Raw genomic sequence first — 11,551 nt, 5'->3', positions numbered from 1 at the left:
TTTATTAAGAGAGAATTTTTATTACTGTTTTTTTTTTATATTATGGTAAAATTGCATTATTCAAGAATAAGTTACTTGTACAGTACATACAGAAACAATACATAGAAAAAAACCACCCTACTATACAAGAAGAATTCTTCTGTGCAGGTGAAAAGTAGAATGTTCAGATCAGTAACACTTTTCATCCAACAAACTGTTGGCTTCAATCATCCTGCTAAAGGCTGAGTTAGAGAATGCACAGTTGCCTCCCCACCTCCGGTAGATGCTGGTGAAGGTTGGGTCTGCTGGCATCAAACAAGCTTAAAATTTGGAATGCTCAAACCTGTTAGTCAAGATTTCAAGGCTTTATTTGCTTGTTAGAGTAAAACTGCAGTGGTTGGATGACAGCAGTCTTCTGTGGGCTGGAGGCTTGTGAGAAAGGAGAAGCTTCCCCCTCGCGCCTGGACCTCTTCCTAAAAGCTTTGCCCCAAAATAGTTTTGGTGCCTAAAACCATGGTTGAGGCAGTGGTGGTCTCCGTGTTTGGAAACCTGCTGTGGATTGCTGGTGCTGCTCCTCAGAGCTGGGGTGGGGGAGGGATAAAGAGATTAAATAAGGCAGCGTGTCCTAAACTTCTCCAGAACCTGTCACCCACAGGGACGTGCAGAAGGCACTGGAAGGAGGGTCTGTCAGCAAGCAGCCAGGGAAGTGTAAGGTGGAGAGGGGGAGAAGTTCTGGTTGGACCTAAGTCTTGGGTTAAGCACTAAGCCAGGTCCCTGCTGTCATGGAGAGCAAAGGCACTGGCTGGTTTTCATCTGTCCTGAGTCACTGAAATGGGGCTCCCCTCTCCTCAGGGCTGGGGGGCTGCACGAGCAGTCATTGGGCAAAGGCACCAAGAGTCACTGCTGGTTGGGTTATGGCTTTGTTGTGTTGGATCTCCACGGCCATGGCACAAGCCCATGGTCACACCTGACTTTATTTCAGCTCTAGGAAACCCTCTTCTTCCTCTGAAGCATGCAGTCATGTCGAGGTTCTGCCCTTGGCTTTCTTCCTCCCAAAACTCAATGCTGATACTTCAGAAATCCCATCTCACTAGAAGCCCTGCTAAGTCCTAGGCTTTTCTCCCAAGTTGCTAGAAGACTCTAAAAATTCCTTCAAGTTGCTCATACTCCATGGAATGGTTTCATGCTTTCCTTGCCTGCTGCTGTGGTACCTCGGGACTGAATTGCTGTGTGCTGGCAGGAGCAAAGGCAGGGCTGTGAGTCAGGCTCTGACCTGTGCCACAAGCCAGATGGTTTCTAGGAGAAATTCCTCAGTCCTTCAGGAGCTGGAGAAATGGCTTCAAAACCCCTCAGGTCCTGGTGCAGCTGAGGCTGGGACCACAGCGGGTCCAAGCTGCAGCATCGCGAAGGACTGAGGTGGAGAGAGGGTGGAGCTGGGTGGCTGGGAAGCCCTTGGCTACCTTGTTGGGGAGATTTGAGATGGAAATAATTCGATTAAATAATCAGAGTGACTTTCCCTGCCTGCTGGTGGGGAGAACAGGAGATTGTTTGCACCGGGGGAGCGGCTGACGAGGAGATAATGACCCCGAGGTCTATTTCCCTAATCAAGCAGAGCAATTTCCATCTGAACTATGGAGGAACCCCTCGCAATTAACTGCAGGTGAAGAATACCACATGCCTCTGTATGTGGAGTTGTTGGCGCTCCAACAATAAGCCCCAACATGCCAAAACAACCCATCCCAGCAGCATCTGAGCTCTCTGGCAGGAGCTGAGCCAGCTGGGAACAGCAATCCCTTTTCCCAGCCCCTTCTTTCTTGCAGATGCTCTGAGCGTGAGGGTGATTCAGGCGAGGCCACCTCATCTTTTTGGGGGGCTGCTTGGAGCTCAGCAGGACTAAAATCGGCTCTTTGCTAACAGGATTTAGGATGTGAAAAGTGTTTCCTGAGGTGTGCGAGCTCTGGGAACCACGCACCCAGCAGGCAGAGGAGCTGACAACTCGTGCTGTGCTTCACCCCTTTCCCCTCTTCAGCCCTATAAATGCAAGACTGTGGGGAGTGATTTATTAGCAGGGGAGGGAGCTGACTTGTCTGGCACAAGCCAGCTCTGGCTGTAGGCTCCTGCCGCTCGCTGCAGCCTTTGTGCTGCTCCAGGGAGGGAAAGGGGATGTGGATACAGCCCAGGAGCTCCAGCTGAGGACAGGGCTGGCTTTGTTCCTCCAGCAGTGCTGGAGGTGTGACCAGCCACTGCAATTTGCTCTTAATGCTCCAGTTTCAAGAGTGAGTGTGTGGTGTGTGCCCAGTGCTGGGAAACACTGCTCCCTGCTGAAATACAGGATTGCTTCCCGTGCCCCCCATTTTAAAGTCATTTCAAGCAAGGGAAAGGGGAGGGGGGAAAAACAGACTTTGCCTGCTCTGAATGTACAAAGACAGCCCAGGAGAGGCTGGGGCAAGAGATGAGGCACAAGATGCAAATCCAAAGTGGTTTCTCAAGTCGATAGTATCCAGTTTCTCCCAGCCCTCATCCTCTGACTACTAATAAAACCAGATTTGCTCTCACAGCTGCTCCCTGGCCTGCATTTGGCTCTGGTTATTTTGGCCCTGCCTGATCTTGGCTCCCGCCTGAGCTACATCTGCCCTTCCTGGCCCAGCCCAGCACAACAGCACCGTGATCTTGCCCTTCAATTCCTGACCTTGAGCTGAGCTTAGCTCCTCAGGCTTTGCTGCCAGCTAAGCTCACACGCGCTGGCTTAACAGCAAAGCCCTGCCTGGAGGCTGGATTTTCACCAGGCTCCCTCACTCAACCCCAACCAGGCTTTTTTTGTTTGCTTGCTTTCAGATGAATTCCTCCACGTTTGTGCTCCTGAGGGCTCCCACCAATACAGCAATTCCAGGGGAGAAAAGAATAGAGGTAAAAAGCTTTCTTGTAAAGCAATTTCAAGGGGAGTTTTGCAGCCAATAATCCTGAGGAGTGCAGCACGGGCTGTGCTGAGAAATCTGGAAGTTGAAGGCTGTGAACATCCTCTCCCTCGTGTTGCAACAGCTCCAGCCCCTTCCTCATTCCTAAAATAACAGCAGCTCTAAGAAGCGGTTCCTCTGGCACAGCCGTGCCAGCTGCCCCAGGTAAAGAGGCAGCAGGGCTCAATGCCACTGAGCCTGGAAATGGCAGCAGAGGTTGGGCCACATCTGTGCTCCCGGCTCCAGAGCCTGTGCGGGTGTCTTTGCTGAGGATGAGGGCCATGGAGCCCCAGGGATTTGCTGGGATGCACAGTTGTTCCCGTGGGAATTATGGCAGCGCCTACGTCTTGCTTGGCGCGCAACTCGCTGTGCAAGCAAGCAGTGTTCCTGGGGTGAGCAGGAGAAGAGGTTCAAGTGCCCGTTGGGTGTGTAGCTACAGCTGTGGAGATGCTGATCCACCAGCCTCCTCCACCTAAGGCACGGCGCAGGGTGCAGTCCCTCTGCAGGGCTGGGAGAGGCTTTTCCTCCAGCAGAGGAGACACATTCCAAAGGGACACCCTCCCCTCCTCACCTGCAAGAGGCTGTTGCATAGCTTTAAAGGCTGCCGAATTTTGCTGTAGGGTGTTTTGAGTGGGGAAATGGGGAGTGGGCTGGAGAAGCAAAAAGAATGGGTTTGGGAGGGGAAATGGCTAGATTTGTGCCTAAAACACATCACTGGGGCAGAATCATAGAATGGCCTGAGCTAGAAGAGACCTTGAAGATCATCTAGTTCCAATTTCCCCCTGACATGGGCAGGGACACCTCCTGCTAGACCAGGTTGGGTCATGTCCCTGCCCATAGCAGTGGGGGTTGGAACAGTTCCATCAGCACAATAAAAAGCCTTCATCACTGGGATTAAAATGCTTCCACTGTGGCATAAAGATTTCTCCATCACCATGATCAAAAGCCTTTGTCACGAGGACAAAATTTTGTCCCATGATGGAGGCAGCCTCCACCATGGACTAAAAATCCTCCACCACCAGGAGAAAAGGCCTCCAAAACACTTCCATCATGGGATGAAAAGCCTCCACCACTGGGACAAACCACTTCCACCACACCTCCATCACCGGGAGGAGTGCTTTGCCGTCAGCCTCCACGTTAGTCCTCAGCTAGTGACATTATTAACGATGGCGCAGTTAGTGTTCACCTCTTAATTAGCAAGGCTAATGCTGTGAGTATTTCTCCGGCTTGGCGCAGGGAGGGACTGCAGTTGTGCTGAGTTTAAAAACAAAACAAAACAAGAGGAGAGCAAGAAAAGCCAGTTTTCGCCTTATCTGACAGTAAAGCCCAAACTCTGATCGCGATCATCATCTCCGCCCGACGCAGGAGCTCAGCGCCGGCAGGTCCGGGCGCTGCTGGAGGGTTTGGCAGCGGCAGCACGTACTGGGATGGGAGGAGTGGGCTTGGCCCGCAGCAGCAACTGGTCGATGAATTTATAATTCACTATTATTCTTGGGGTTTCCTCTTTTTTGGGGGGGTGGGGGGTGGGGGTGAGGGCTGTTGTGTTGTTTTCTGAGTTTTTCCTCTCTCCAATTTTAAGGTTGTGACACAAAGACACACACACCCCCCCCGCCCCCCGCCCCACCGGGTTCCTTTTCTGGGCGCTGTCATGTCAGGGACAGGCAGGAGACCGAGCCCGGCGGCGCGATGCTCGGCACGGATGCAGGCACGAGCGGTGTGTGTAAACAGTAACCAGAAAGCTTCGATAACAACAACTGAAAATACAGCTAAAAGGCCCTTTAACAGGCCGAAGGGAGGGAGCACACTCGTACTGGAGTGAGAAATTACCCCCTTCCTTGCGAAAATAGAATAATCATCCCTAACCAGAAAGAAGAGACTAGGTACATTCGTTCTCTCGATGGGATATCCGGAAGGTCTCTAGGATTTCTCCACCTGAAAGTGCATCCCGGTGCCCGTCAGAGCGGCGTGTACTGGTTGTCGATGGCTCGGACGTGGCCCCGTCCCGGTGCCTCCACCTCGTAGTCCGAATCGCGGTGCCGGGTGCTGGCAGCCGCGGCCGCCCTGCTCGGGCGCAGGCTTTGCGCCAGCTCGGCGGGTGGTGGCACCAGGTGGAAGATCTGCTCTGATGGGGGACATGGAGGGGTCTCGTCGTGACCGTGGGGGCAGGAGGAGCTGGTAGGGGTGAGGCTGAATTCAGGGCTCCAGCTGGGCATGGGCAGGGGGAGAGGGACCGTGGTGCTGGAGCCAGGAGCTGTGGAAGGAGGGGAGATGACTTTTTGGTGGGATGCTCCTGCCCCATCACCCTGGGGTGTAGGGAGCATCCCACGCCCGCCCCAGCAGCAGTGGGGAGCAGACGGTGGTTTGAGGCAGCTTCTCCTTTCTCAAAAGAGGAAGCTGGGAGCTCCGGAGTCACCTTTTGTGCCCTTTCCTGGATGCTTCCACTTCCCACTGCTGCATGTGGCCATGCATCTGCCCGATCTTGGAACACCCACATTTACCCTGGGGACCTTCCCAGTGGGACATGACTCCCTCTCCTGCACCCCATGGGAATGTCCCCATCCATCCATGCCCGCGTACCTTGGGGCTGGGGCAGGACAACGACGTAGCTGGACAGACGGACGTCACAGGCTGTCCCGCATTCCAGCGGGATGGGGTAGCGGTGGAAGTGGTGCAGCATCTCCACGATGGAGGAGAAGCGGAGATGTTGGACGCGACACTGGCCCCGCTCCGTCAGCGCCAGCCGCAGGTGCTGCGGGGAACAGCAGGAACCCCTTAGCCTTCCAGCGGCTGCCGTGCTGGGGGAGGTGATGGAAGGACACAGGGACATTTGGGGCTGGGGCGGGACACGAGGCTCTAGCAGGAAATGCTGCGTCCCCAGCCCGCAGTACCCTGCTCACTGCAGGGGTTTTGCTCCTCGCCGCGAGTGGCCATGAGGCCACCAGCCCTCTGCGAGCGTCAGGGCAGGGACCAGGCAAGGACCTCGGGCTGGGATGGGGCATGGACTGCACTGCCGCTGCCAGAGGGGCTCCTGTGAGAGTCCCACCACCCCCCCAGCCCCTCTCCTGCCTGTACCTTTGCTCTGCCCTGGAAGTTGAAGGTGAGCACGTACTCGCCGCGCCGCGTCTCGCTCTGCCGCACCAGGAAGACTCCGTGGCCCTCCAGCCCCCCCAGCTGCACCAGCTGAGCCGCCTTCACTCGGGAGATGGGTCCGTGGAACCAGGGGCAGGAGGAGAGGAACTGCTCCATCTTCGGCCCTGCCGCCTCCCCCGGGCCCCCCAGCGTCGCCCCTGCCAGGGCACAGGGATGAGCACCCTGGGGATGCAGACGACCTCCCTGTCCCCCTCCCCTCTGGCTCTGTCCTCCCACCCGATCAGCCCGGCTAAGCATGACAACGACCTTCCGTGCAGTGCGGGAAGCCCCCAGCAATCCTGCCCTGTCTCAGGTCCCGTGGGTGTCCCTCAGTGCTCACCTTGGCTGAGGGTGTCGGTGCTGGTGCTGGGGCTGGTGGCTGCAGGGTCAGGATGCCGACATGCCAGGAGCTCAGAGTCACCCACATCGGAACTGCCAAGGACAGGAGAAGCCAGGCTGAGCACCAGCAGTTGAGGGATGGGAATGATGCCGGGGACATGGGGAGACTGCTTGGGGACATCCCTGCACTTACCCTCTGTGTGCACAGTCTCGGATCTCAGCCGTCCAGGAGTTGAGCTGCTGCTCGTCCCCTGCCTCAAACACGATGTCGGTGGCGTTGGTGACCTGGGGGACATCAAGTGACATAGGCACTTCAGGGTGAGAGAGATGTGCACCCCACTCCCACCCACCCACACTTTGGGATTGACCTTGAACCCCAAGCTGGGACAGAGCAATCCCCACCCCACATGCCACATCCCTCTGTTGTACCCCCTCCCTGGATGGGAAGAGGAACCAAAATTTGGCATGGGAGCTTTGGGCAGCCATGTGCATGCCAGAGGGTGGGAGAGGCCCTGGGGTTGGATGCAGGCCCTACCTTGAGGACAAAAGTGTGGAGGTTGTCGGGCATCTCCAGGCGTGTGCACCTGCGCACCTCCTGGATGGCAGAGCAGGCAGTGAGCAGCTTCGGCTTTGAGCCCTGTGAAGGGGAGTGCAGTGGCTGAGCTGAGCTCCATCACCTCTCACACGCCAAAACCTTCCCCCCTCTCCCCCCACCCCCGCCTGCTGCTCTGCCAGGATGGGGTCAAGCCAGCCAGAAGCCACCCTCTTGAGGCAGGAGAATCATGAAGGAAATACCCTGCTCTGCAGGGAAATATCCCCTGGGCATGGAAATACCCTTCGTGGCAAGCAAATGCCCCATGTAGCAAGGAAATACCCTGCAGGGCACTGCCCAGCTACTGTTGGGGCACCCTGAGAGGGCCAAGTGGTGCCCAGAGCAGGTGGCCCCCACCAAGGATTCATCAGTGGAAGGGTGGATGGAGGAGAGGAGGGAGAAAGGGGTTCCCAGCATGGCAACACACGCCAGGGAGCCTGCACCAATGGGGAAATTGAGGTGCAGGCAGCAAGCCCCCCAGTTATGGGTGCAAGGGTCAGCTCAGCAGTGGCATGCTGAGAGGTCCCTGCGGCTGGTTTGACGCTGACACAGGCAGATGACAAAATGCTGAGCCAGCACTTCCAGAAGGCCAACAATGTCCCTCCCAGCAGCTTTCGGTTCCTCTGCCATCCAGCACACTAGGGGGGTGAGCCGCTGACCGCTGCAAGGCCATGTCATGTGGCACTTGCCCAGCTGCCACCAGTACCAACTGTATCTGGGGTGCTGGGGACCCTCCTGGGTGTGAAATGGCCCTGGAGGACCCTTGCACTGGGTGATGGAGTTGACCCCTCCATGCTCATCCCCACAGATAGAGCCAAGGATGCAGCCCCATGCCACGCAGCCAGCAGTGCCGTGTGCCAGCCATGCTAATGCCCCTATACCAGTCTTGATGCCAGTGTGGTGTGACAAAATTTTGGCTGGTTGTGATTCATGCAGTGGTTTTAGCATCCCAAAGGCTGAGTCACAGAATTACAGCACTGCTTTGGTTGGAAAAGACTTTTAAGATCATCGAGTCTAACCATCAACCTAAGACCACCACAGCCATCAAACCATGTCCCTAAGTGCCATGTCCACACATTTCTTGAACCTCTCCAGGGACTCCACCACCTTCCTAACCCATGCCAGCTCTGGCAGTCCCCTCCAGCTCAAAGCCAAGACCGCAGGCACTTCACCACACAACCATTTGCCGACCAAACCACATTAAATTCATTCCAGCCTTGCCACGCTCGTGGCCGAGCCGTGCCCATCACCTTCCCCAAACACCTGGCATGACCCTAATGTGCTCTCGGCACCTCAGCACTCTCCACGGTCACCCAACCAAACCATGTTTGGTTGCTTCTTTATTTCATTCTCCACCCAACCCTGCCCCCTTTCCTCCCCTCCCTCCACACACTCGACAGAGGACTCAATGTACTTTGGGGCCGGAAACGCAGCGTGAGAGGGATCAGCTCTTATCAGCTGCACTGAAAAGAAAGTTCTTAGAAGTTGCTCACCAAAAGTCATCGTGCGACAGGGTTGGTGCTACCGCGGCACGCCCCCTCCCCCCCCGCGTCCCGGCCTCGCTGGTGACAGTGATTGCAGCTGCAGCTATAACTGCAGCTGCAATCACTGTCACCAGCAGGGCCAGGGGAGGTGCCACGGTGCCACCGATGCTTTATCCTAAAGGAATTTTAGTTGCTGTGCCCTCTCTGGAAGTTAACCGCATCCCAAGCCCTCCAGGGAGAAAGCCAAGGAGTTGCCCGTCTTGGCTGCCTTCCCACAGGGTAGGTTGTGACACCCAGCACGTCGCCGAGCTCGCCAGCGGGCTGGTTTTTATCAGCTGGTTGGAGGTCAGCCTCTTGCTTTCCTAGGAAATGAGAAATTCCTGGGAAAAAAAAAAAGCGGGGGGGGGGGGGGGGGGGGGGGGAATTCGGTGAAGCTCTCTGCCTCCTTCCCTGCTGACGGGGAGAGAGAGAGAGAGCGAGCAAAGGGAGAAGGAAATGATGCAGCAGAGAGATATGGTGCCCGAAAAACCAGTCTGGCTTCGGAGAAGTGCCTACCGCAGGCACGGTGCCCCTGCCCCCCCGTGCGAGATGCCCTGCTCGATGGCAGCCGGTACCGAGAAAGGCAATTCTAGGTAACCAAAACTGCACACTCAACACAGTGAGCACTCAGCCAGCACCCAGCTGGCTCCTCCTCAGCAAGAAAAGTGCCAGGGCACCATCTTTGAGCTGAGTACCCACCACTGCCAGCCCAGATTGCCCCAGCTCTGCCCTCAGCCTAAACAGCATTAACTCCCAACCTATGGACCTTTGTCCTACTGCTCCCAAAAGTATTCTGAAAACATGGGGGAAAGCTCAACACAAGGCTGAGCACCCCCCAGAATCACCCAGGGACATGATGTGGAAAGCTGCACTCCCAAGCCCCCAGGGCACAGCTGTCATCATCACAGAATTGTTTTGGCTGGAAGGAATCTCAGTCAGCAAGTCCAGCACTGCCAGGGCACCACTAAATCCTGGCCCTCAGCACCACATCTACACAGCTTTGAAACCCCTCCAGAGATGGAGACTCCACCGCTGCCATGGACAGCCTGTTCCAGGGCTTGCCAACCCATCTGGGGAAGAAGTTGTTCCTAATACCCAACCTAAATGTCCCTCTGGAGCAACTTGAGGCTGTTTTCTGTTGGAGAACTAGCATGGCACAGGGAAAATCAGCGTGGCACATGAGAGCCAGCATGGTGTGAGAAGAGCCAGTGTGGCACAGGAGAACCAGCACAACGCAGGGAAGAACCAGTGTGGCACAGGAGAGCCAGCACAACGCAGGGAAGAACCAGTGTGGCACAGGGAGGACCTGTGGAGGGCAGGGTGGCTGGGAGAAAGTAGGGTTTGCTGGCATCTGCCAAATATAGGAAGGAGACCGGTGCCAGCTCGGTGCTGTGGTCGTGCCAGGAGCACAAGCTGGAGGTCAGAGCAAGGTCACAGCTGCGCTTGGGCGTTGCAGGAGAGGAGCTGCTGTGCTTCCGCCAAGCAAAGCCTCGGTCCCAGCTCACTGCAGTGCCTGCACCCTGTGCTTTCTTCACTGCCTGTGTTTGCTCAGGGCCAGCGTGTGGCAGCCACAGTGCTGGTCATCCGGTGATCTGCTGCAGCTGGATCATTCCCTCATGGTGATCCTCCACCCAGTGGCCTGCCCAGTATCTTTCCACTCACCATTCCTACTTTCACATGTAAGCAGGGGTGGAGAAACCACCACCCCAGAGGGCAGGCTCAGCACAGTGGGTTCCCCCCAACAAGGATATCTTGGATTTATGGAGAGGTTTTGAAAGTAAAACTCTTCCCAGCCCAGCCATGTATGCCAGGAAAAGCTTGTTCTGCAATGCTCTGAGCTGGCATGGGTGCACAGGGATGCTGGGAGAGCTTTCCTGGGTGGAGGAAAGGAAGGCAGCTGGCTGTCCAGGAGTGAGAGCGACATCGTGCTGCCCATGCCTGGGAAACTCTAGGTTTGACTCACACCCTGGCAGGGTGCTGGCACCTACTGTACACCCAGACACCCCCTGGCACAGCTGATTTCTGCTGGGTCACCAAAGCACAATGCCAGTTTGCATGGGAGGGAGCCATGGCCACTCTCTTTTCCTAATGCATCTGGCCAGTGCTCAGTCCCCTGCTGACAAAGGCAGTGGCATGGTGGTGATGGTGGTGGCACAGCAACAATGGCAATGGCACAGTGATGATGGAAGTGGCACAGCAGCGATGGTGGTGGCAGCATGGCAGATTGAACATTGGTGGCACAGCAGCGACAGCAGCGGCACAGCAGCAACAGCAGGGGCACAGTGCTGATGGCAGTGGCACAGCCATGGCGGCAGGGCCAACATGCTGGGACTGTGGGAGCAGAGAGCAAATCCTTCGAGAGCGGCGGGCACTGCCACCAGCCCCTCCACGCGCTGGGGACTTCCCCACACCAACTCTTTCACTTCCACCCTGAGTCACACCGCGGGAGGCGAGGAAGAGCCACAAGCCCTTGTGCAAGGTCCCCGACTGATACAAGCGAGATTTGGTGCTTCTTGTAAATCACAGAGCCTGCCGTGTGCCACTGATGCAAGGGACAAACCAGCCAGAGCTGCAGCGCGCCCACGCATGGCTCAGCCCCACTGGGCTGCTGGTGGATGGACAGAGGGATGGATGGCCACCAAGATCTGCAGCGGTGTGAGGACTGGGTCATGCCAAACCCCGTCCCACCTCCATGGTCACAGGGAATTTTGTAAGGTTTCCCAGCAGCCAGAGGCTTCCTGGCGAAGGGGAGGGGAACCAGTTCCCATTGTCCCTACACACAGCAGTGGGTGTAAACAAGGGTCTTGTGCTGCTGGGAGAGGCAAGAGCGTGGGTCGTGCTGGAGGGTGGAAGGTGTTTGCTGTACCAGTGATCATCCTGGGGGGGTTGCAGCAGAGGTAATCCCAGCGTTCATCCTCGGGGACTTTGCCTGATGGATAATCCCAGTTCTCCCTTGGGAGTTTTCACCGTGGTTAAACTCAGTGCTCATCCTCAAGGTCTGTGCACCACAGATAATCCCAGCACTTGTCCTTGGG

The 11,551-nt window shown here is 56.3% G+C and overlaps 1 protein-coding gene across 3 annotated transcripts in view; it reads right to left on the bottom strand.

Annotated features, from left to right (window-relative positions):
• SH2B3 (SH2B adaptor protein 3) overlaps nucleotides 1-11,551 on the bottom strand; it is a 32,397-nt gene continuing 20,846 nt past the window's right edge. For all 3 annotated transcript variants that reach the window (XM_064168779.1, XM_064168781.1, XM_064168780.1), the window contains exons 3-8: nucleotides 6,937-7,038; nucleotides 6,595-6,686; nucleotides 6,403-6,494; nucleotides 6,006-6,220; nucleotides 5,511-5,682; nucleotides 1-5,184 (exon numbers count right to left, since the gene is read on the bottom strand). In XM_064168779.1, the coding sequence (XP_064024849.1) occupies nucleotides 4,889-5,184; nucleotides 5,511-5,682; nucleotides 6,006-6,220; nucleotides 6,403-6,494; nucleotides 6,595-6,686; nucleotides 6,937-7,038 (969 nt within the window). In that variant the 3' untranslated portion in view covers nucleotides 1-4,888. The remainder of the gene's footprint in view (nucleotides 5,185-5,510; nucleotides 5,683-6,005; nucleotides 6,221-6,402; nucleotides 6,495-6,594; nucleotides 6,687-6,936; nucleotides 7,039-11,551) is intronic.

This window comes from Pogoniulus pusillus, chromosome 30 (genome assembly GCF_015220805.1).
Source record: "Pogoniulus pusillus isolate bPogPus1 chromosome 30, bPogPus1.pri, whole genome shotgun sequence".
NCBI classification, from domain to species: Eukaryota; Metazoa; Chordata; class Aves; order Piciformes; family Lybiidae; genus Pogoniulus; species Pogoniulus pusillus.
Note: the sequence above shows the minus strand (reverse complement) of the source record. Positions and strands in the feature narration are given on the sequence as shown.